This window comes from Tiliqua scincoides, chromosome 2, assembly GCF_035046505.1.
Source record: "Tiliqua scincoides isolate rTilSci1 chromosome 2, rTilSci1.hap2, whole genome shotgun sequence".
NCBI lineage: Eukaryota > Metazoa > Chordata > Lepidosauria > Squamata > Scincidae > Tiliqua > Tiliqua scincoides.
In genome coordinates, this window is record NC_089822.1 from 163,931,738 (window position 1) to 163,957,153 (window position 25,416).

The following is a 25,416-nucleotide window of genomic DNA, read 5'->3' on the forward strand; positions in this document are numbered from 1 at the left end:
AACATTACACTGGGCTTCTTGGATTTGCACCAGCTGTATAGCTAGCGTGGATCTGGGACACCCCATAGGGATGACTGGGACTTTATCCAAGGGGAAATATATTCCCTTGCCCTGAGAAGACCTCTAGCCACTTCCTAATCTGCACTGAATATTGTGCAGGCCGCGTGGCCTGGCTGAGCCATTAATGACAAATCCGTAATAGTATCCATAATACAAATTAGTAAATTACAAATCAGTAATAGTAAATGGGCTATAACCTAGCCCATGACAGTTTGCTGCCTGGTATAACAAAATGGTATAACATGCCCCAGGGTACTTTCTCTCTGACTCTATTCCTTGGCACCACCCCTTCATTCTCTCTCAACACCACCTCCTTATTTGCTCCTGCTTCTGGAGGAGGCACATCCCTCACTAAACACAACTTTTCCCCCTTTTGCCCTTCATCATTAAACTAAAATATCTCTTTTACCACAACTTTCTAAATTTCCAAAATGAAGGGGCACCACTCCTGGAGCTGTTGGTGTCCATGACCCCCAACAACACAAAGTTTCACACATGAATAATGCACACTGCAGTAAACTGCCAGGCATGTCATGGCAACCCAGATCTCTCATTAAGTAATATAGATAGAGATGTAAGTTAACTCAGGGCGCAGTCCTAAAGCGCGCTTGAACCGGCACAAGTCGCTTGTTGTCCCAGCTGGGTCCCAGCAGGGTCACAAACATGCAGTAAAGCACGTTTGCGCCTCTTCAGAAGCAAGATGCTCCAGCACACAGAAGTGCACTGGAGCACAAAGGCTGCATCCAGCCTCTGCACCAGCTTGCCCCAGGTAGGTTGCGTTGGCTGAGCTCAGCTGACTCAGGAGTCTTGGGAGGGCAAGGAGGAGGCAGGAGGGATACGGGGCGGGTGGGGAGCGGGAGCAGGGTTGGGATCCGGCTGTTATACTAGATCTCAACCCCATTCTCTGAGCAGCCGGGAACAGCTCCAAGCCACTCCGCTCTCCTCAGATTCATGCCACCTCTGGAGGTGGTGCAAGTCCGAGGAGATCCATTGGGGCTGCAGTGGCTTATCTGGGGGTAAGGGGAAGAGTTTCCCCTTGCCTCCGGCTAAGCCACTTTGGGCACCTATCCTGCGCTGGATACAGTGCAGGCCTCTTGGGCTGCCTGTTCCAGCGCAAGATAGGATTGAACTGTCAGCTGCATATAGAGCTAGGAAAATACAGAGCAAAGAAACAGAGCTGTTGAACTGTTTTTTAAAACTAGTGTTCTAAGCTGCTCTGGCTTGCATGGCAGGGCCTCCATGCCTTGCTTGTGGCTTCCCAGAGTAGAATCATTGCTGGATGCCAACTACAGACCTGATTGGATTTATGATCACTTCCTTCCTAATGAAAATCACAGCAGATAAAGGCTATAGGCCAAAATACATCAGTATTCTAGGTTAGGGAATACTGAAGCCTCTCTCCACTTTCAATCCTTGTCCCAGAGGAACACAATTCTAGGGAATCAAGAGGGGGGAAGGAAAAGAGTGGGGGAGCACAGCAAATGAAAGAAACATACAGTTGAGCCTGACATGGCTCAACCAGGACCCACTGGAGGCGAGGGGTAAGAGGCAAGGAACCCTTAAGGAGGGCTTCCCCGGCCCTCCAAAGGCCTTTTAAGACCTTAAAACTTCACTTCCAGTTTTTCCGAAAGACTGGAACTGACTTTCTCAGGAGCCTTAGAAGAGCTTCTGAGTGCTGGGGAAGCTTCACGCATCCTCCCCAATGCTCAGAACACCCTCCGGAGAGCTAAAATTGTTTCTTTGGCCCAAACCAGATATAGTTGAGAATTATCACTTGCCTGGAAATTTGAGTGGGTCCTTTTTTTTAAAGGACAAAATGAGAAATAACATGGGATCGCTATGATTAACAACTTCCGTGTTTCAAATGAATAAATACTGATGCCATTCACAGAATGGGTGGGTGGGACAATTTAAAGTGAACAGGTGAATCTGTCAGGTGAATACCAGATTAAGTATGGTTTTTATTTGGAAAAAGGCACAGAAGAAAAAGTAAACACTTTTAGCCCAAGCTCTGTGCCACAGTCACAATTGGAATTCCCACTCTCAGTGCTACTTTTGTCTATTTTTCAAAATGTTCACAGTTCTCTTGCATCACATTTCATTGTGCTCACCTTGACCCTTGGTCCCTGGGACTTTGATGGGGCTACTAGGACGCCCACCAAACTCTTCAGCATGATCTAGCAAAGCATCTTTGAGCACCTCATACCCACAGAGCACGACTGCTGGCCTTGGACCCATCCAGACAGTGAAGACAGGGCCATATTTCTCAGTGAGCTGAACACAAAGTAAAAGAAAGGCAGGATTTCGGGCAATGATTTTAATTGCTCTCTTTTTTAATAAAGAAAATTATTATCCCTCTGATTCTGCACTAATTGCAGCTTCCAGACTTTCTTCAACCGCAGCCCCATGTCGAACTGTTATGGTAGTTTCAGCTGAGATGTCACCAAAGCATGAACTGCTCTGGTCAGGTCTGATCGACTCCGGTATTGTCACAACTGTTGCACCAGTCTAAGCTGGGAATTGTAGTGGATTGTTACATCTCCTTGCTCTTCAGGCACTACTGTGAGAGTGATTGTAATACGAACCGGAACCCCTGAGGTTCAGTATTGTTTTGGGAGGAGGATTCTGCCCAAGGAGCCCCTCCATTCCTCACCTTTTGAGGCCTCATTCCTTCTCTTCCTCCCAGTGCCTTGGCAGAAGTGGCACTGTTCCAAGGCTGAAAATGCAACTCAAGAATAACTCGGTACTCAGGAATGAAGGTTCGCAGGCTTTTATTTCATTGCAAGCAATGGCCATCTCATGGGACTAACGTCTCGAAGCATGAGAGCCCTTCTTAATGGAGATTTGGACATTTATACAATTTGCCGTCCTTTGTCCTCAAATCTAGACTTCCCATTGGCTGAATGGCAGATGCGTTTCAAGGTAAGTAAGTGTAAAGCCACGCACATTGGGGCCAAAAAATCAAAACTTCACTTATAGGTTAATGGGTTCTGAGCTGTCTGTGACAGATCAGGAGAGAGATTTTTGGGTGGTGGTGGACAGCTCGATGAAAGTGTTGACCCAATGTGCGGTGGCAGTAAAGAAGGCCAATTCTATGCTTGGGATCATTAGAAAAGGTATTGAGAACAAAACGGCTAATATTATAATGCCGTTGTACAAATCGATGGTAAGGCCACACGTGGAGTATTGTGTCCAGTTCTGTTCGCCACATCTCAAAAAGGACATAGTGGAAATGGAAAAGGTGCAAAGAGAGCGACTAAGATGATTACTGGGCTGGGGCACCGTCCTTATGAGGAAAGGCTATGGCATTTGGGCCTCTTCAGCCTAGAAAAGAGACGCCTGAGGGGGGACATGACTGAGACATACAAAATTATGCACGGGAAGGATAAAGTGGATAGAGAGATGCTCTTTACACTCTCACATAACACCAGAACCAGGGGACATCCACTCAAATTGAGTGTTGGGCGGGTTAGGACAGACAAAAGAAAATATTTCTTTACTCAGTGTGTGGTCAGTCTGTGGAACTCCTTGCCGCAGGATGTGGTGATGGTATCTGGCCTGGGTATTGGGGATTAAAAGGGGATTGGACAAGTTTCTGGAGGAAATCCATTATGGGTTACAAGCCATGATGTGTATGTGCAACCTCCTGATTTTAGAAATGGGCTATACCAGGTGCAAGGGAGGGCACCAGGATGCAGGTCTCTTGTTATCAGGTCTGCTTCCTGGGGCATTTGGTGGGCCACTGTGAGATACAGGAAGTTGGACTAGATGGACCTGATCCAGTGGGGCTGTTCTTATGTTCTTATTTTCTTATGTAAGTTTGACTGTAAAGCGAGGGGATGCAGGCCGCACCGGGTGACACGCACAAGGGGGTAACGCGCGCTGGGGGAGGTCACATGCTAAAATCACGGTGGTTAGAAATAATGCCATCATGTCATATACCGTTGGATGCAGAATTTATAGTAGAATGCAATGAAAAAAATCAGAGTGAAATATCCCCTTTCTATGAAAAGTTATGGGCAAAGAACCAGAAAACAAAAAATGCATGGAGCCCTATAGAAAGTGAAACCGAGCCATATCACGCGTTTACTCATGAGTAGGTGAACTTGCTTTAGTTCACCGGAAAGGGCAGGCCGAGAGGAATCCAACGACACCAGAATTGTCTTCATCCAATGAACGCAGCCCCCAAAAAACACCCAAGAAGGAGGTCCCTCCCTCCAAGCTGGCGAATGTATTGAGCCCTGTGGAAAGCGAAACTAAGCCACACGGCTGTTTTTACTTGCATATAAGCAGACATGCCTTGGCTTGTGGTCAGGTCAGGCAAAGGGGGATGTGAGGCCACCAGAATGGTCCCTATCCAATGGGACTGGAGTTCAACAAATGCTCCAGACTGCAGCCCCCCCCCCCCCACTAAAAAGGATAAAAACAGAGGCTTCAACTAGTAAGGTGAACTTTTTTCTTTTTTAGACTTGCAAAGTCAGGTGGATCCTGATAGTTACCTGGTTTAAACAGAAGTTAAATTGAACAGGGCACTGGCTAGGGCTGAAAACCTTACTGACTTTTTCCGAGGGTGGGGGTATTGCAGGCAGGCTAAGGAGAAAATTCATTTGGTGGAACAGGGCTAGCTTCCCCTTATTTAATTATTTCTTTTACTTTACTTAAATTATTTATAATTATTCATTTTAACTTGCTTGATGACGTCACTTCCAGCCATGACCACATTTCCAGTGGGTCCTGGACAGATTGTCATTCTAAAATGTGGGTCCCGGTGCTACAAGTTTGAGAACTGCTGCAATAAGGTGTTAGTAAGTTGACACCCTGGTGAGTGGGGGTGACACCACTAGTGACCAAAATCACTAAAATCACAGTTTGGAGGAATAATACCATCATGTTACATATCAATCAATGCATAATTTCATGCAGAATGCAATGAAAAAACCATGTTGAAATATCTGTTCTATCTAAAGGTACAGCCAAAAAACCAGTGGGGGCGGGGCGATAGTACATCACCACGATCACCTGGGGTGTTGCTGCGCCCACTGCATAGGGGTGACGCGCTGGCCTCCTGCACTGGGTGACGCAAACGCTGGTGACACCACTGCCTAAGGATAGACACCAAATCCTCTTGCTACCTGTCCCACACTATACCTGCCAGTTGTGGCTACCCTGGCTAACACTACACTGTAAGTCTGGGGTAGGTGAAAAAAAATTCCACACCAAGAGGCAATCAGGTATAAAGCAAAACATTCCTAATCCCAGACTATCACAATGGATGGGGAGGTGGCTGGATCACAGGTTCCTCCAGGCTTGGAATGCCAAGGGATGGGTTCACATGCAAGCTGCACATCTCTGGCCCTGTCCTCATCACTAGGCTCAGGGCTGCCTTAATCTACACAGGGAGAGTGAAATAGATTGCCTCACCTTCAGATAGGATTTGTACAGAGGCAGGATATTTTTCTGGAAGAGGTTCCCCAGAAATGGCCAAGGAGCAGGTCCTGGAGGCAGCTGCCTGTGCTTCTTGTACATTTTGAAGGAGAAGAAGAAGAATGTGAAGAGAACATAGAGAAGGAGCAGAGCTCCTATCCCATTCACGTCCATCTTTCTTGTCACTCCTCTTTTTTCTGGGAATCCAAGGAACTGCTGAAGAGAGACAAGACAAGGCTTGCTGGAGACCCCACTGGACCCAACTTCACATTCTCTCCAAGTTATTCACTCCTGATTTTCTTTCTTCTTAATGTGCTCTCTGTTGCCAAAGATGCTTTTATCCAAACCAGCACTCTGACCTTGCTACAAACAGGTTAATAATCACTTTTGTATTGCTGGATATCAGTTAGCTGTAGAACATTAACTGTCCTGCAGTATACCTAAGAACTAACAGACTTGCATTAAGATAAAGAGACTCTATGAGCCCATTGTGACTTAATATTTCTGCTCAACAATTGTTCCCCCCCTTTCTCGGTGTATGATCATATCAAATTTGCATTTTGTGGGGGATGATGATGGAAAACTTCAAGTCACCACAATTTTAGCATTAGCTTCTCCTTTCTTTGGTGATGACGCTGCCAGCTTCAGGTCTCCTTCTGCCTGTGTACCTAGCCAGGATCTCACACCAAAGCTCTTGCTGTCTACTACATCCTCATTGGCACATTTGATGTATAACTGTTAATATTTTCTTCAAGATTTCATTGCTCCCTCTCTGTCAGATGCAGCAGTGGGTCATGTGCCTGTATTTGCCTTGTTACTTCTTGAAACAGCATGAGATAAAATCAGCTTTAGTATGTGACCAGGAATGGACCCACTGCCTGAGCAGGGATGGCTCCCTCCCACCCCTGCTTCGGCTTGGGCAACTTGAGGTTCAGCACCAGCATCTCCTGAAGCAACAGAACAAAGGGTGCAGCTTCCAATGACCCTGGTGAGCATCTCCATTGGCACTGAAACAGATGCTACAACCAGGTATTCGGTAGCCCCAGCCTACACCATGGGTCTACTCCGACCTGCACCTTCTAAATAGCCGCAAGTCCGTGTCAGAATTTCAGGCCCAGGGAGGGGGATGGGATACGATGTGCATTTCTGCCACCAATCCTGCCCCCCTCTCAGGACCAGTATGCCCATTCCCATCCCTCCCTGCCTACCCCTGCCCTGTTACACCCCCTCCCTGCTTCCCCCCACCCCTGCATTGCTCAGAGCAGCTCTTACCTGCTCCAGGGAGTGTTTCTCCTGGCACTCACACCAGCAGGATGGCACAGGCCTTCTTGCCAGTGTCCCTATCTTCTACACGTTCACAACATACTTTATGGCACATTTGTGAGAAGCGCGCAACAGCACAGCAGTCACTACTCCAGCATATGATTATAAGATTGTGCTGTGAGTTTATATTCAGATCCTTGCAATCGTCTGATGGAATGTAGGTATGACTATACCAGTTCTAGGACTGAACCCAAACTTTAGCAGTAAAGACAGCAATATTTGGCAATGTTTTCTCTCCCACTACCCCCTTTTTTTACCTGCTCTGGGCATACATCCACGGTGTTCTGCACATCTTTTCCTTTCCAATTTTTTTTCTTTTTGTTAACTGTTCTCTTCACACTCACCTGTCACACTCACTCACACTCACACTCACACTTCACAATCACACTCAAAGGATTGAAGTTACATTTTATTGTGTTTTTTCTGTTGTGTTATCATGTCTATTGAATTTTAAAGTTATATATAATAAACCTAGCATTGTAAGTATTGTATTAATAAATGTTTAATAAGGATCCTATCTGATTTATAAGCAATGGTTTTGGGGGATGGAGTTATTTGGGCATTTGGTGGGCCACTGTGAGATACAGGAAGCAGGACTAGATGGGCCTATGGCCTGATCCAGCAGGGCTGTTCTTATGTTTCTATTATTATATAGTGGGTGATATCTATGTTTAAGTTGGTTAATTGGAATGTATGGGGCATTCAAGAAGATCACAAATTTCAGAAAGTTCTTTTTAAATTGAAAGTTTTTAGTGCATAGTTCTCTTTACAAGAAACCGATTTAACAATGGCTAATAAAGATTATTTGTGTACGAACTGAGTTGGAGACACATTACAAATATTTCTACTCATTCTAAAGGAGTGGCTGTATTTATTCATAATAATTATTATTATTATCAGTATTTATATACCGCTTTTCAACAAAAAGTTCACAAAGCGGTTTACAGAGAAAAATCAAATAACTAATAGCTCCCTGTCCCAAAAGGGCTCACAATCTAAAAAGGTGTGTTTCTTTCCAGATTCTTTAGGTTATTTTGGATCAAGAAGGTTGATTTATTATTTCATGGTGCACTGCTCTGGAGTAAATGTTGCTATGATAAATCTATCTGGCCTGAATTCTGATTCTTCAGCTATGTTTCACTAATATTTTGGACAATTGCTGAATGATCATTTATTGATTGGAGGAAATTCTAATGACATATTGGATCCTCAGTCGGAGTACTTCTCCACACAGAATGCACTTTATGGTAAGATCAACACTCCAAGAGCCCAATCCTATCCAATTTTCCAGCACTGATGCAACTGCAATGCAACCCCAAGGTAAGGGAACAAATCTCCCCTTACCTTGAGGAGGCCTCAGTGACGGCCTCCCCACTTCAGGATGCAGTGCACACCCCACTGGCATGGCTGCATCAGCACTGGAAAGTTGAATAGGATTGAGCCCTAAGTCTATATGGAAGAATCTTATCTGCAAGTGATGTCAGAGTTCTTGGAAAGATGACATCAAGATAATACATGTGAATGCTTTGCATGTTTGAGAGTGCTGTATAAATGCTAAGTTTTATTATTGTAAACAAAGACCCAGGTGAGACCTTCTCAGGAAGCATAAGAATGTGATAGACTCTCATGCTCCAGGTTTATATTTTCAATGCCTAAATATATTTCTGTCATATTCTTTGCCCAATCCTAGACACTGCACAAGATAGGTATGTTGTACCATCACCTGACCAGTGCCCAAGCATGATTGTGAGGCACAGCAAACCAGGAGCCCAAACACTCAACACTTACTGGCCATTCCGGAGCTAACCTAACACACCTCACCTAAATGCAGTCTGAGGTTAACTGGTTGCCATTTGGAGCTGGGTAGGAATTTCTTGCTCTTCACATGATTGACTTTTGGTGGGGAGTTTTTTCACCTAGCCCAGATGGTCTTTGAAAGTGCTTTTAGTCAGGTGGCACATAGGTAGGAATTGTGCAGGACAAGTAGGGATTTGGTATGCATCTTGAGGTGAGCAAGATCTCAAGAGGCGGCCTGGCTCTGGGATGCATACTGTGCCCCATGGGCTTGAGTTGGGCAATCTGTCTCAAAGGCTGTCTGGCTTGAGATGGGCAAAACAACTCAGCTACCTCATCCTCCTTTCCAGGGGTTGGTGTGGAGAATCTGGGTGCATTGGGTGACCCCAAGTTTGAGCCAAGGTGATAATGACCAGGGGGGAAACCACAGGCTTTCCGTCTCTTGAGGAGGAGGTTTCCGCACCTATGGAAGGAGGAGCTCCTTCATCAGGAACTGCTGCATAGTGATTGCTGTTAATAAAGTGGCCCATTCTCCCAAGTATATCTGGTCTCAAGTCATTTGTGGAAGGTACACAATGGCAATGGCAGTTGTGAATGGCAGCTTTGGTGACTCCTGTTAATCTTCTCCCCTGTGATGGCATTTACCTCTAAATTTTTATGGTATTTTCTATCATAACTCTAAAGTTAATGATTTTTCCTTTTGCCTAGTAACAGCACAGAGCAGAGGTCATGGGATGAAGACATATATGTTTACAATTCTGAGAAATCCTGTCTGGGTCAGACTGACAATGGCACTGTGCCTATCCACTCCCAGCCAATGGGGCATGACTCTTCATCATCCTCCCTGCTTGGACAGAGTTCCCAAGCAAGGACTTCAACTGTGTCTGTTCAAACATTGGTCATTAGGTTGTTATAAATGTCCTCACTTTCTCAACAAATGTGCAGTCCAAACTTCCTCCATTTTGGATATCTGGACTGGCATTTCTGACAGTGAAACCGGCTTTAGCCCAGAAAGAGGTGAGGACATGCTGAAACTCAGGAAATGTCAAGTTAATCAAGGACCATTTAGGACCATTAGAAGGAATGCTTTGGCTGTGATGCTGAGGGCATCTGGGTGCCTCCTTACACTGGGTTTTTGCAAATTTGAGTTCTGCGGCAGAGTGCTAAAGATGAGGAAGAGCTCCTTCCAAGCTAGTTCTTCTTCTGCATACAACCATTTCCCTGGGAGAGAAGACGCAGGCAGAGCTTGTCAGACATCTGAGACTCAGAAAGAAAGTCTGTGGGGCCAAAGCATCTGGCACACGGATAATATCAAGAAGCCAACAGTAGTAGCAACAATCATCAACTGGTGCCCACAACTCTTATGGCATGGGTTCTGGACAATGCCTGTCTTCACCATGTGCTTTCTTCTGCCAGTGATCCAAAAGACAGGAAGTGAACTGACCAAGGACTGGGAGCATAACTGGGCAGAGAGGGTGGAGGCAACGTGTACAACGGGTTTAGCATTCCTTTTTCCACTCTCAACTCTCCAGTCCTGAGCTGGACCATCTGTGTGCAAGAGGGCAGAGGTGGGTGCTCATGCAAGAAGCAGCCACCCCATCCTCTCACTTAGCACTCTGAATGGTGCTCTGGTGCTGCAGATTGAACCAAGGGTGCCTTTGGCCCTTTCCCGCCACATCACCCAAAAAGGCAGGGGGGTTGGATTTCTTTTGGTTCCACTCTTTAATTTCTTAGGATCCCCTGAGGACAGACCATGGAAATCAAATCTGTACAAATGCATTTCATCAGTGAAATCGTTAGGGTTTAGGTCACCCGGTGTAGGAGGCCATCACATCACCTCCATGATGAACCTCCTCCCATGCAGTGGATGGGGCAATGCCCCAACCAGTGAGCATGGTGATGCACCATTGCCCCACCCTGCTAGTTTTTTGGCTATAACGTTTGACAAAATAGAGATATTTCAGTGTGGTTTGTTTCATTGCATTCCTCATGAAATTATGCATTGAATGATATATAACATGATAGTATTATTCAAAAATATAAAGATTTTTAAAATGTTGGCTAGTAATGGTGTCATCTCCACCACCCCCGTGCGTGTCACCTGCATCCCCCAGCAATGCCATTGCATTTCAAAGTTCAAAACACTGTTGAACTTGCAATGGGTGGTTCTTAGGTATCCTGAGTCTTGAATGATGTTGATCAGTTATTTCTGTGAGCAAGGTACAATTGTACCAACCAAACAACAGTCAATTAAAAAAAAAAATCAACATTCCATGCTCTGTTAAATAGTTTGGGTAAAAGTAAAAAAGAGAAGACACACTCTAAAGAGGGCAGAAGATATAACATTTACTACAAAGATACTTTATTTTTCAAAAATTATAAACCAGAAATAAGTAATCCTGCTTTATAATAAGTGCTGCATCATCAGCACCATTTGGAATTCAGCTCATCAACTATTTTGAGTGTCAGCTCTCTTTTTTCCCCTGTAACACCTTTTGGCAACAAAATAGCCTGCCTGCTTCCCTTGCACACAGGTACTCACTTAAACCACTGATCCCCTTCACCAACAGTTTGCATTTTAATGTAATGTCATGCTGACATCTCTGCAGGGTTCTTTCCTACTAAGGCTTTTCCACGAATGGTGAATGATTAACAGAACCTGACTCAGAGTGCCCTGGCGAAGTGGGGGCCAGTTGTGATACTATCTACTGGGCATAGACATGCTCACAACAGCACCAGACCAGGTGCCGACTCCCCTTTGTTGCCGTGGCTCTTGGTCCTGCTTCCCTGGTGCACTTGCTGCTCCCCCTACCATGGCATTCTCCATAGATGCTGGGGATGGGGACAGGGCCACTAAGAGGAATTTTATCAGGGGGTACAAAGTTTCTTTTGGGCCCCTTTGCAAAGGGGGAGGGGTCAAACAGAGTTGGAAAGGGTGGTGACAGGAGAGCAGAATGGGGGCAAAGAGGGGAACAACAGGGTGGGGAGAGAGTGGAGACAGCTGGAAAAGTCTTTGGAGCCCAGGTCTACCCACCCAGGTGACATTGGTAGCTAGATACAGTAATATGGAAAACCAGGCACACTCCTAAGTCTCTCTAAAATCGTTTAAATATAGAAAATCATGCAGAGAATTAGCATCATCATATTTAGGCTTGAACTAGAAGGGAAAGTGTCCTGTGTGACCCAAAACATCCTTCTGTAGCCGCACAACTGTGTCCCTGAACTCCTATATGCTCCTTCATGCTAAGCGGATCCCACAAGCCAAAGAGCTACTGTAGCCAGCCAGTTGCCTCCCAGGTTTGACACTTTGTTAAGGAGCATCATGTATGCATTCCCTGACCCAGCATATATGGCTTGCCAGTAGCTGCAGCTGCACGCTCGTGGTAGTGTCCCCAGCATCCCATGCAAGCAACAAGTAGATAAGAAAATGTCAGATCCCAGGAAATTTCTGGGCCCCCTCCTTTGGCTCCTGAGTCCCCTTTCTGACCCTGGACCCAGGTACAAATTACCCCCTTTACCCCCCTCTCCTAGGCCCTGGGTGGGGATAGGCAGACTGAGGGCCCAATCCTATCCAGCTTTCCAACACCAGTGCAGCCGCAATGCAGCCCCGAAGAAAGGGAACAAATGTTCCCTTACCTTGAGGAGGCTTCTGTGACTGCCTCCTCACTGCAGGTTGCAGCACATGACCCATTGGCACAGCTGCACCAGCACTGGAAAATTGGATAGGATTGGGCCCATAGTCAGTTCACAAAGCAGTGTGGACCAAGCACCCCAATATTGATCCATTATTCCCTCCACACTGACCCACACTCATTCTCAGCAGCCAATGTACTGTGTGCTATGAAGTACTCCCAGATGTCTACGTCCTGGGGCCCTGTTCCTCATCAGAAGGTGGTGTCTCCATGTCTCAAAGGTGAGGTGAACTTTCAAAGGCTCCAGGTAATTCTCCAGCTTGGATTAAGGTCCAAGCAGAGAAAGGTTGTCAGCTTCCCTTGCCCCCTATGGAGCTCAATGGCTGAAATGGTTTCAGGAGCTGCAGGAACAAAAACTAATGGGGGGAAGAAAAAGTCAGCTTCAGTACAGGCGGGTCCTGTATCTATAGATCCAGTATCAATGGATTCATTTATCTGCAGGAGGCCCTCGCACCCACTCCAGGATCTTAGTTTTTGTTTAGTAGTGCTGGAAGCACTGGTGTTTCTTGCTTTAACAAAGCAACATTCATGCTGAACCGAAGAGTGACCTGCAGACAACCACCCTGTATGCTAGAGGGAGACTAACTGAACATTAACAAGAAGTGCTTCCTGTTAATGTTCAGTTAGCCTCCTGCTTGTAGCATGCAGGCAAGTTGCTGTTTAGTTCAGCAAGAATGTTATTTTGTTTAAGGAAGAAACACAAGTGCTTTCAGCACTACTAAACAAAAACTAAGGAAATGGGCGAGGGGGCAGTGGTGGCATAAGGCCTACTATTTGAATAGGGTTCCCCCATATTCATGGTTTCTGTATCTGGAGTGATGGGCAGGAATAGAACCCCAGCAGATACAGGGCTTGCCTGTACTTGATTATGTGGTGCCTTTGAACAAAACAAGCTGACCCTTAATTTTGATAAATCAAAAATAGTAGTTTTTGGTTGCTCCTGGAAACTGACAACATGGACCTTTGACAGTCATTCCATCCAACAAGTGAAAACATTTAAATATCTCAGATTTTATTTCGTTTTAGGCATTTGTGGACTGTACACTGACAATCAGCAATCCAAAAAAGCAGTATTACAGCTCAAGCAATTAGTCGATTCTTCTATGCTTGGGGGAATTCTTTTATACCTGCAGCGTTCCAGACATTCAATAGCAAGGTAGTGGCACAGCTCCTATATGGTATCCCCATTTGGATCTCTGCCTTCTGCATCATGGTCGAGAGGATTCATCCTCTCTTCCTTTATAAAATCTTTGCAGTATCCCAATGTGTACCTTACGCTGTTTTATGTCTGGAAGCCAGGCAACTCAAAGTGGAGTCTTTAGCCTGGCTCTGCTTTTTCAAACATTGATTCAGAATTGACTCTGCCACTGCAAAGGACCTTTTACTGAAAACAATTTTAGAAGACTCCTTCTCCCCGCCCCCCCCAGGACTGACCTTACTCAGTAAGGAAGTCCAATTTTTTGGGTTTTCCTTGGACTTGTTGGGTATGATGCCGTGGACAATAGCGCTTAAGACCCTCCGCACCTGGCTATGGGATATGGAAAAACAAAAGCTCCTAGCCAAAGCCAAAAAATCTTGTTCCCCACTTCACTTTGGATTATCTTGGGTGAATTACTACTGATTTTGGTAGTAATTACTTAACCTTCTTAACAAATCCACAAGAACATAGAGTGTTTTCCCTAACTAGATTTAATGCTTTCCCTTCAAATGAAATGAAAGCTAGGCTCAACGCTCAATAATCCAAAGCACGTCGTGTGGCTCAGGTTCCTTGAAGACACTCCCTCATATCTTACTAAACTGTGGGCACAATCCTAACCCCTTATGTCAGTGTTTTCCAGCACTGACATAAGGGCAATGCAACTTTGAGGTAAGGGAACAAACATTCCCTGACTTTGAGGAGGCCTCCGTGAGTGACACCCAACTGCAGGATGCAGCACACGTCCCATTGGCACCGCCTTGCCAGAGATGGAAAGCACTGACATAAGGGGTTAGGATTGCACCCTGTGTCTGTCACTCTGACTTATGGAGCTGTTATTTACTCCCTCTTCTTGTGTCTCTTAATGGATCTGAAATTGATATCGTCAGACAGTTACTAACAGGCAGGAATGTTGTATCAACCAACATGGCTAAATAACTTTATTATATTTATATAAGAATTGTCTCTGGGAGCGGAGCATACTCAATGCACGATGTGAATATTTCCTTGGACTAATATTTGGGTTTCATTGTCTGTGCCAATAAAGGTTTGGATTTGATTTGATTATGGGTGCAATCCTAACCAATTTTCCAGCACTGGCATAGCTGTGCCTGTGGGGCATGTGCTGCATCTTGCAGTTGGGGGACAATCAGGGAGGCCTCCTCAAGGTAAGGCAATATTTGTTCCCTTACCTCGGAGCTGCATTCTCCTTATGACAGAGCTGGAAAATGGGTTAGGATTGCGCCCTATGTGGTGCTTTTTAATTTGTGTCAGTGAAGAAGCAGCTGAAAGGTAGGAAAGGTGACAATCTCTGCCTAACAGCCATCATAAGATTCCATTTAACCACTCAGATAAGATAAATACCTTATTGTCACTGTTCAAGGTACAAGGAGATGCCCTCTAGGTAAAAGTGAAGCTGGTGAACAAGTCTCCTTCACTCTGATGCAGCTTCTCTGAATATTTTAGTGCCACTGGCTCAGCCCCAACTGCCTGTTTTCTGTCGCTAGATCACATTGGGCGTCTAATGGCTTGTATTGGCAGAGGCAGAAATTTGGTGTGGAGATCCAAACACAAAGACAGGAGATCCCTCTTCTTAGCAGCTCCAGTCAGCTGGAAGGTGAAGTTCTGAAGCAAAGCGCTGAAGAACAGGAAGAGCTCTATCTTAGTCAGTGCTTCCCCTGGGCAGGATCGCTTCCCTGGGGAGAAAAAGCAGGCAGTCACCCCATCAGTTGAGACCTACAGAATGTCCAAGAAAAAAAAATATTCTGTATAAGGACCAGGAAGCGGAGAGTGGTGTCAATAGACAATTTTCACAATAGAGAGAGGTGAAAAGCGGTGTGCCCTTAGGATCTGTTGTGGGACCGGTGCTTTTCAACCTGTTCATAAATGACCTGGAGACACGGTTAAGCAGTGAGGTGGCTAAGTTTGCATACAACACCAAACTTTTTCAAATGGTGAAGACCAGAAGAGATTGTGAGGAGCTCCAGAAGGATCTTACCAAACTAGGAGAATGGGCAGCAAAATGGCAGATGTGTTTCAGTGCAGGTAAGTGTAAAGTCATGCACATTGGGGCAAAAAACCAAAGCTTCACATATAGGCTAATGGGTTCTGAGCTGTCTGTGACAGATCAGGAGAGAGATCTTGGGGTGCTGGTGGACAGCTCGATGAAAGTGTCAACCCAATGTGTGGTAGTGGTGAAGAAGGCCAATTCTATGCTTGGGATCATTAGTAAAGGTATTGAGAATAAAACAGCTGATATTATAATGCCATTATACAAATCAATGGTAAGGCCACACCTGGAATATTGTGTCCAGTTCTGGTTGCTACATCTCAAAAAGGATATAGTGGAAATGGAAAAGGTGAAGAAGAGTGACCAAAATGTTTACTGGGCTGGGGCACCTCCCTTATGAGGAAAGGCTACAGCATTTGGGGCTCTTCAGTCTATAAAAAGGCACCTGGGGGGGGGGGAGACATGATTGAGACAGACAAAATTATGCAGGGGATGGATAGAGTGGTTAGAACCAGGGGACATCCACTAAAATTGAGTGTTGGGAGCGTTTGGACAGACAAAAAAATATTTCTTTACTCAGCGTAAAGTTAATCTGTGGAACTCCATGCCACAGGATATGGTGATGGTATCTGGCCTAGATGCCTTTAAAAGGGGGTTGGACAAATATCTGGAGGAAAAGTCCATCATGGGTTATAAGACATGACGTGTATGTGCAACCTCCTGATTTTAGAATTGGTTTACCTCAGAATGCCAAATGCAAGGGAGAGTACCAGGATGCAGGTTTCTTGTTGTCTTATGTGCTCCCTGAAGCATTTGGTGGACCACTCTGAGATACAGGGAGATGGACTAGATGGGCCTATGGACAGATCCAGCAGGGCTATTCTTATGGCTCAGAAGGATGAAGGGAAATCAACAGTGACTTTAGCATGAGCCTTCTACTTGACCCTCACTGCATTGCTCCAGTTCTCTTGCCTTAGGCCAAGCTGATTTTTCTAAATGTTGACTCATATTTCTTTAACTTGGGCAAACAAGTTTCAGGTGCAAGCTCTGTCCTCAGCTGTTACTTGTAGACTTCCAGCTAAAGGTCTGACAAAGAAGACGCAGGCAGAGAACTGCTATGAAAGGACACACACTTTCGTTCTTGTGTGTCTCTAGGCAGAACCTATATATTCAGCACACATTCCTGGACCTCAACTCACAGCATGAATCTCTAGGTTCATAAAGTTACCTGCTGAAAAAGGCATCTCTCTGCCTGAACTTGCCCATCTCATCCAAGAAATGGCCTGGGTTAAACTTCTCTGGTGTCTCCCACAAAAGTGGGTCAAAGTGCAGTGGTGATCAGTGGAATGACAGAAGTGCCCTTCAGGGAGAGAAGAGGGATGACATTACTTGCTTTCACACTTGTAAGTAATTATCTATTTATTTTAAAAAATTTCTACCCCACCTTTCTCCCACACATTGGGAGCACCCAAGGCAGCTTCAATGGAGTACAATAAAGCCTCACTTGCCATTATATTTTGAAAGGTGCTGGATGCCAAGCCAAGGTCATGCTCCTGGGCGAGACAATATCTCAGGAGATTGCATCACACACTCCCACACCCTTAAAAGGGGCTTGAAAACACCTTTAGTTTTGCACCTGGCAACTGTACGGGATGGCTGCAGCAGACATGCACCACAAACTTGCCTATGAGAAGACTGAGCCCATAGAAGGAGGCACCCCTTCTATTTTGAGGAATGAAAGAACACTATGTTTCATTCTGTTTGTCTGGGAGATTTTTGCTTGTGCAAAGCTAATGTCTAATTTCTGTTTTTCTTCCACTGCTCTGTTACAATGCTTCCACATCTAAAAAGAATATTACCTTTCTGGAAATATAGGTAATAAATTCCTCTTTTCCCTCACCACAAAACTCTGATATCATGCCGAGTCGTTGTACCTGAGGGATTGTGTGTCCCCTGAATTCTGTATCACGGGTCATTGCACGTGGGAAGGTCTCAAGGCTGAATTTCTGATATCTCTGAATCTCATGGACAACCGCATTGGTGAAGGGCATCTTCATACGGTCTTCCATGCTTGGGGCGCGGTGGGCACCCACCACCTCTGCAATCTCCTCTTGGACTTTAGCTGTAAGGAATACATTTTTATTAGATGAGAGGGAGAGAGTTTTGGAAAGGTGGGATAAAAATATTGCATATAAAAATATGAAATATTTTTAAATATAAATATTTTTAAAACTATTCCTGTCCAGTCACCATTTACACAGTTTAACCAAGGCCCATTTCCCCCAACCTGGGCTTCAGATACTCTACCTATTCATCTCACTCAGGTTGTGGTGACCTACCATGAGTCATGAGACCTACCATGCCCTTCACCATTCTCATAGTGGGCCTGTCACTCAAGGCATTTTCAAACTCTGAAACTACCAAGTTATATTCCGTTCTTGTTTTGTGCATTCAAAGTATAAAGACTGTCATGTGAACTGAAGTTGGGAATAAAATGCGAGGTTTGAGAAAGATGCTTTCTGCAACTGTTCTTTTCTGAAGCTGCAGGGTTGAAATGCCAGGGATTCCAAATAGTGTTTTCCCCTCAGTGTTCGTGTGGGGGCTTCCCTGCCCTGCAAGGGGGAAGGAGGAAGCAACAAGATGGGACCACTCCCACTGTCCATATGTCCCCGAACGTCCTGATGGGGTTTTTCTGACCCTGTGGGAAGCATTGCCCTGGGCTGATGGATTCAGAGTAGGTGGGGAAGGGGATCAGTAGCATCCTCTTCCAAGCCTGCCCTTTACCCTCAGCCACCCAGAGCCTCCCACCCTGGAGTCCTCCCCCTCATCATCAGCCTGTGTTCTAGCAAGCATTGGATCCAGCCTCTTAAGCTGCCTAATCCCCCTTGTGTGATCCCTCCCCCTATTGCCCTTCCTCACCTCTCCATCCAGCCAACCCATCCACCCAAGGCTGGGGGAAAGGGGCCACCACGTTGACCATGGTTGTCCAAAACAACCCCTTGGGTGTGTTGTTGGTGGGAGAATCTGGTGCCTCACTTGGGCCAGCTGCTGCTGAGTCCCTGCTCTTCTTTCTCTTCTGAGGGAAGCTGAGAGCCACACCAAGGAAGCAGCAAATGTATTGTTCCTGGGGACTCCACAGGCAGCCCTTTCAGGGCTGTCCCACCCAGGTAAGTCCATGGCCAGACAGGCCACATAAACAGAGAGCTGGAATCCTTTAAATTTCATAAAAACAGAGGGGGGAGGACACCATCCCATATGCACCTCAGACCAATGCAGAATCTCATGGAAAAGGAAAAAATAGTCCAGGAAACTTTGATACTTCTCAAGTGTCCTTTGTGTTCTATTCCTTATGCAGTTAATGGCGGTCCCTAATGGAGTCCCATTACCTTCACTGTTCACTGAGCTACTCCTACCTTGAATGTGTGGGAACTTAGCCATTGCAAAGAGGCTGTAGAGCAGGGCTTGACTTGTGGACAGCGTACCAGCAATAAAGAGCTCTAGGACAATCACAACAATATCTTCAAGACTGAGGATGATCTCATTGTAGGACTGATTCTGTTGAGCATAGGTGAAGGGGGAAAGAGAGACTAAGAAATAACACTTGAAAGAAAGATGCAGAAACATCTGAGACTGCTTCAGTCAGCATCCCAGATGGAATTTCTCCCAGGGTTCCCCAAAACAGCTCAGTTCCATCAGTTGTATTAACAACAATGGTCTCTCATTTGTAAATACTCTGGAGAGCACCACAGTGCTCTTTATCAGCAGCTGCACATAGAAGTAGTGGCATATCTAGGGAATGGTAGATAGGGCATGTGCTGTGGGTGCTACTTGAAGGAAAACCCAAAAGTGACATCATATGATGTCACTACCCCAGGGGCCACAGCCCTTGGGTACACCACTGCCTAGAAAAGAACATATACAAATCACAAACAAGCAATTGAGTACTGGAGAACGGTTTTCAGATTTACCTTTAAATCGCTGAAAGTTAGGATGCTGTGAAGAAAATTTGTGAATCATTCTACCTTCTCCAACCTGATAAGGAAGCAGTCAGTAAAGTCCCTGGGATTCTGAGGATCCAGGCTTTGCATGTGGGACTTCACCCTCTCATGGACAAAAGCATACATCTTTTGACCTCCAGCCGTGACCTTTTTGTGCCTTCCAGGAAGTAAGTCCATTATTTTGGGGAGAGCAGAATACACCTGAAATAAAAGTGAAACATACAGCATAGTATTAAGTACTGTATTCTCTCTGTAGACAGAGTCATGCATGCTTAAGCAAGATGAAAATACAGTATTCACCTTCCAATGAAGATTTCTATGATTAGTACAGTACATGAAAGTTTCTTATTTATGTTCCTGTTGTTTTCTTACATTTTTATAGCAATAATAATAAGTAGTGGTCTCTGGGTTGACAGACAAGCCTGAAAACATTTTACTATGGACAAAGGATTGAACCAGAATGCTTTTTAAAAATGAGCAATGAGAATGCTTACAACTGCAAGAGTAGTGAAACGGATTTCCTAATTTGTATGCATTAATAGCATCAGTTAAAGCAGTTCCCAGGGCCAAAACATAAAAGAAACAACATACCACTCCTAAGAAACTACGGAAGAAGATCACACGGTCTGTCATGGATTGCATTTGCTCTACAAAGACTTTCTTTGTAATCAAACCGACTCCCAAAGACCACTGAGCAGATCACGTTTGAAATCAGATCACGTCTGATCACATCAGATCACATCAGATCACTTCTGATGGTTCCTCTTGGATCAAAGGCTTGCCCTGCAATGAGAGCCAAACACAATGAGTGGGATCTGACACCCACTCTCTCTTCAAACTGTATTTCTAAATTAACACTAGAAAGTTCATCCTGAGGCACTGGAGTGTTTTATTACTTTGGAGGACCTTGTGTGGCTGCTATTTCCTCCACCAGACAAAGAGCTTCCTCCTGCACTCTATCAGACATTCTTCTCTTCCCCATCCCCAAATCCCACAGGGTGGAAAGTGTGAACCGGTGCAGTTCCCGCCATTTCTTCTCATTTGGATCACTGAATCCTAAAAACAAACCATTAGGAAACCATTTGGAAAAAATTAGGAAAAAACGGTATATAAATACTGTTAATAATAATAATAATAATAATAATTTGTCAGTTAAAAAAAAGCAGAGCAATAAGTTTCAACTTATATCTCTGTGGTAGAATGAAGAGCAATCAAAATGTGCACTTTAAAAATGCATTTGAGTTAATGGACCAAATCAATCTAAGCATATTTTAATATAAATCTGCATACAAGACTAAATTAGATTTGTACATACTTTTGTGAGAATTTTACTTTAAAAGGCAGTATATACCACAGAGATATAAAGTCTATAAACAGTTTGATTTATATCTATCTCTAAGACTCTGCAGACCTTGGCTGTGAACCTAGGCCCTGCAAAAAATGTTTCCAATTGGGCCCTAAAGCAACTAAGAGCCCAATCCTGAGCTCGGCGCTCTGGCTTTCCACCGAGGCGTACTGTCGCAATTGTAATGTAAGGCACATCTGTGAGGTTTACCGCCGGGCCAGCACCTGTACTAGCCCAGTGCTGGCCGGCGCTGAGCTTGCGCCGGGTGAGCTCCCGTCCTCCACTGCTCAGCAGTCACACGAACCACCACGCCATGGCACGGTAAGCGGGGGCGGGGAGGGAGGTGGGAAGGAGGTATTCTGCGGAGGGGGGAGACAGGCACAGGGCGGAGAGAGGGCAGGTAGGAGGTGTGACGGGGAGGCAGGAGGTGGAGAAAGGGCAGACAGGAGGCATGCTGGGGGGAGGGAGGGAAGCGGGTCCCGTGGAGCTCCACTCCACCAGATCCAAGACGTTCATGTGGGGCTCAGCGTCCTACACGAATGCTTTTACCTTACCGCCGACATTTTGGTCAGCAGTAAAGTGAGTATCCCCATTGCAGGGCTGCTTCCCTTACCTGGGAGAAGGGAACGAAAGTCCCCTTCTCCCGAGTCACCGCCTGCAGCAGGCTGAGGCATGCAGGGTGTGGTGGGAGCCGTTCTCAGCGTCGCTGCAGCCACATGCCCTGGGCAGCTCAGGATTGGGCTGTAAGGCTGGCCCTGATACTATGCATGTCCTATAATAGTCTTATTATAAGTAAGTCCTATTATAGTCAGTGGGGCTGACTGTGTGATTTTAATCTGGAAAATGACACAGGAGAAAAAATAAACACTCTCACCCACACCCTGTGCCACAGTCACAACTGGAATTCCTCTCCTCAATGCTATAGTATGTTTGTTTACATTTTGAACTATATGCAGTTCTCGTGAATCACTTCAGATTGAACTCACCATGGCCCTTGGACTGTTGGATTTTGATGGGGATATCAGGGCGCCCACCAAACTCTTCCGCATGACCCAACAAAGCATCTTTCACCACGTCGTAGCCACATAGCATGACTGCTGGCCTTGATCCCATCCAGACAGTGAAGACAGGGCCATACTTCTCAGCAAGCTGAATATAGGAAGGAAGGAAGGAAGGAAGGAAGGAAGGAAGGAAGGAAGGAAGGAAGGAAGGAAGGAAGGAAGGAAGGAGATAGATAGATAGATAGATAGATAGATAGATAGATAGATAGATAGATAGATAGATAGATAGATAGATAAGGATGCTGAATATAGAATGAAATGAAAGAAGGATGCTTAAGATGACTTAAGAACTGCTCCCTCTCTTGAAAGTTTTCAGCAAGGCCTGAAGACCCTTCTGTTTAGACAAGCCTTCTGAGTTCCCGGCTTTTTTAAACATCTTTTAATATCTTTTTAAATACCTGGTTATAGGCCTGTTTCTTTTATGATTTGCTGCTCTATGCTCTTTTTACCTGACTACTTTTTTTTGATATGTTGTTAATATACTTTTATCTGTTTTTAAATTATGTTTTTTAATTTGTTTTAACCTTGTTGTAAGCCGCCTTGAGTCCCTCCAGGGCAGGGTAGAAATAAAGTTAATAATAATTAATAATAATTCCTTGGGGCAATAACGATGATTGCTCTTGCATCATTAGCATAAGAAATGGTTGCAGTATTACTAATTTAGTGAATAGACTGCCAAAAATTGTCATAAGTTTCAAGTTGTGCCCCACCACATCTCACCTTTGGACAGGATTTGTAAAGCGGGAGAACATCTTTCTGGAAGAGGTTGCCCAGGAACAGCCAGGGAGTGGGTCCTGGAGGTAGCTCCCTTTGCTTCCGGTACATTTTGAAGGTGGAAAAGAAGAAGGTGAAGAGAACATAGAGAAGGAGCAGAGCTCCTATCCCAGCCGTGTCCATTTTTTTATTTTTTTTATTTTTTTGGTCACTTGGCTGGGAATCCAAGAAACTGCTGAAAAGAGACTTGATGGAATAAAAGCAACTTGCTGGAGATCACACAGGATACAACTATATTCAACCTTCTTCTCTATTTCCAGTTTTCTTTCTTCTTAATGTGGTTTTTGTCCTTTGTGATATTGCCAAAGGTAATTTAATCTAATCCAGCACTTTGACCCTGCTAGTAAACAGGTTACTAATCTTGGAGAGTTGAATATCAGATATTTGTAAAACATTAACTACTAAAATGAAGAGACTCCGTGAGCCTGTTCTTAGGTAACATTTCTGCTCAACAATACTGTAATTGATTTTTTTTCCCTTCTGGAGGTATCAAGGATATAAAACTTGAATTCCTTTTTGGGGGGTGAGACAATCTGAAGTTCCCCAATTTTGGCTATAGTTTCTTGTTTGACCATGATACTACCAGTTTTAAGTCCTTCTGCCTATGTATCTAACCAGGCTCCCACACTAAAGTTCTTGCTGCTGTCTACATCCTCATGGGTGCATCTGATGTATAACCCTTAATATTTTGTGCAAGAGTTTGTTACTGTCACTGTCTTGTGCAGTATTGCATCATGTCCCTGACAGTCAAGGCTGGTGTAGTCTAGTGTAGTGGCTGAATGAGCTATGAACTAGAATTTCCCCTGTTCAAATCTCACCTTTGTTCCCACAAGGTGACCTTACTCAAGCCACTCTCAGCCTCAATTCCCTACATGCAATATGGAAATAAGAATACTTAGGCCACATCCCTATTCAGATGCTACACCAGTGCCAGTCCAACAATCACTGTATCCTAAGTACACCCAGAAAGGCAGAGGAAGAGGAACATCACAGACCAGACAACACTATGCTGGTGCAAATAAGCCACCCATAAGGAGTTTTGGAGCCTAGCACCAAATGGATCTTTAAATCACCCTTGCTTCTCAAGAAAACCTAGCATTTCAAAGGACATAACAAGTTCAAAGTTCAACATAGTAAGCATTTCAAGAACATAACAGTTCAAAGAAGTAGCAGTGTAGTTTTGACCACTAGGTGGCAAATGACATGTCTCTGCCATCTTCATCACATGGGTGAACAACTAGGGTGGAAGAAGGGATCCCTATCTACTAACAAAGACACATGTGAACCAGTCAAAGGTTGAGGATGGGAGGGGTGGGAAGGGGAGGACCTTGAGGGCAGCCACACACACCAAGATCCTATTCCCCCCCCCCCCATCCTAGTCTGGGAGTCTAGCCCCTAGAAGTCTCCTTAATCTTATGTCAGGTAAGAGCAGGTGTAAGTCCAATGAGACCCATTGTAGACCAGGCTGCCTCCTGGGCTGTCTGGTACCTCCCCCCCCCCCCAATGTAGTGCATGCTCTGTCGGCAGAACTGCATGCTCTGGGCTGGTGAGGGATAGGACTGAGCCTCTAATCACTAAGCATGCAATGAATTTGACTTCACACAAGATAAAGACAAGGAAAAATAGTGTAGGTGAGTCCTTGATGAGACTGTATTCCCTGGAAGAGAACAAGCAGGCAGAGCTCGTCAATCATCAGAGACACAGAAAACAAGAGTATGGGTCTAAAGCGTCTGGCACAGAGGCTATATGAAGAGGCCAGCAGTGGAAGCAATCACCGACTGGTGTACGCAACTGTTTTTGCATGGGTTGCTGGCAATGCCTGCCTGTACCAAGTGCTTTCTCCTGCCAGTGCCCCAAAATGCAGGAATGGAGCCTCTCCTTCCACTAGCTGCAGAATTCTCACTCAAGGTGAGAGGCGGACAAGGAATTCTTGTGAGCCTATCAGCTGTTGCTCATTGTTTGGCTGCCCTGGATCATTCCCAGCATCACATCCCTCATGCTTGCCACCCTAGCTATCCCACTGCAGCACTGGAATCTAGGCCCTCCAAAAAAAGGCCCTTCACACCCAAGGCATGGCCCAGAGTGAATAATAATAATAATAATAATAATAATAATAATAATAATAATAATAATAATATTAACTTTATTTTTATCCCGCCTTTCTCCCCAAAGGGACTCAAGGCAGCTTACAACATATAAAAACATAATTTAAAAACAAATAAAAACATATTAACACATCATAAAAAAAACAGCAGTCAGAGTAAAAAAATAGGTAAAAAGAGCATAGAGCAGCAGCAAGTCATAAAAGAATCAGGCCTGTAAAAAATATTAAAAGATGTTAAAAAGATGTTAAAAGGCCGAGAACTCAGAAGGCCTGTTTAAACAGAAGGGTCTTCAGGCCTCGCCGAAAGGTCTCAAGAGAGGGAGCCATTCTTAAGTCAGGGGGAAGGGAGTTCCATAGCGTTGGTGCCACTACTGAGAAGGCCCTATTTCTTGCAGCCGCCCCACATACCTCCCTAGGCGGCGGCACTTGTAAAAAGGCCTTCTCTGATGACCTAAGAGGACGAGCCGGATTGTACGGGAGCAGGTGATCTCTAAGATACCCTGGTCCAGAGCAGTATAGGGCTTTAAAGGTCAATACCAGCACCTTGAATTGGGCCCGGAAACGAATGGGCAGCCAATGCAGCCGCTGGAGAAGTGAACAGAAGTGAACTTTTCTGTTGCATCTCACTGGGATGT

General features: G+C 45.0%; 1 protein-coding gene and 1 pseudogene across 1 annotated transcript in view; both read right to left on the reverse strand.

Annotated features, from left to right (window-relative positions):
• LOC136638855 (cytochrome P450 2B4-like) overlaps positions 1–5,658 on the reverse strand; it is a 33,349-nt gene extending 27,691 nt beyond the window's left edge. Inside the window, exons 1-2 of the mRNA XM_066612886.1 lie at positions 5,482–5,658; positions 2,172–2,334 (exon numbers count right to left, since the gene is read on the reverse strand). Of these exons, the coding sequence (XP_066468983.1) occupies positions 2,172–2,334; positions 5,482–5,658 (340 nt within the window). The remainder of the gene's footprint in view (positions 1–2,171; positions 2,335–5,481) is intronic.
• Positions 5,659–14,997: 9,339 nt separating this feature from the next.
• LOC136638856 (cytochrome P450 2C5-like) lies at positions 14,998–22,800 on the reverse strand (annotated as a pseudogene).
• Between the last annotated feature and the right edge of the window lie 2,616 nt (positions 22,801–25,416).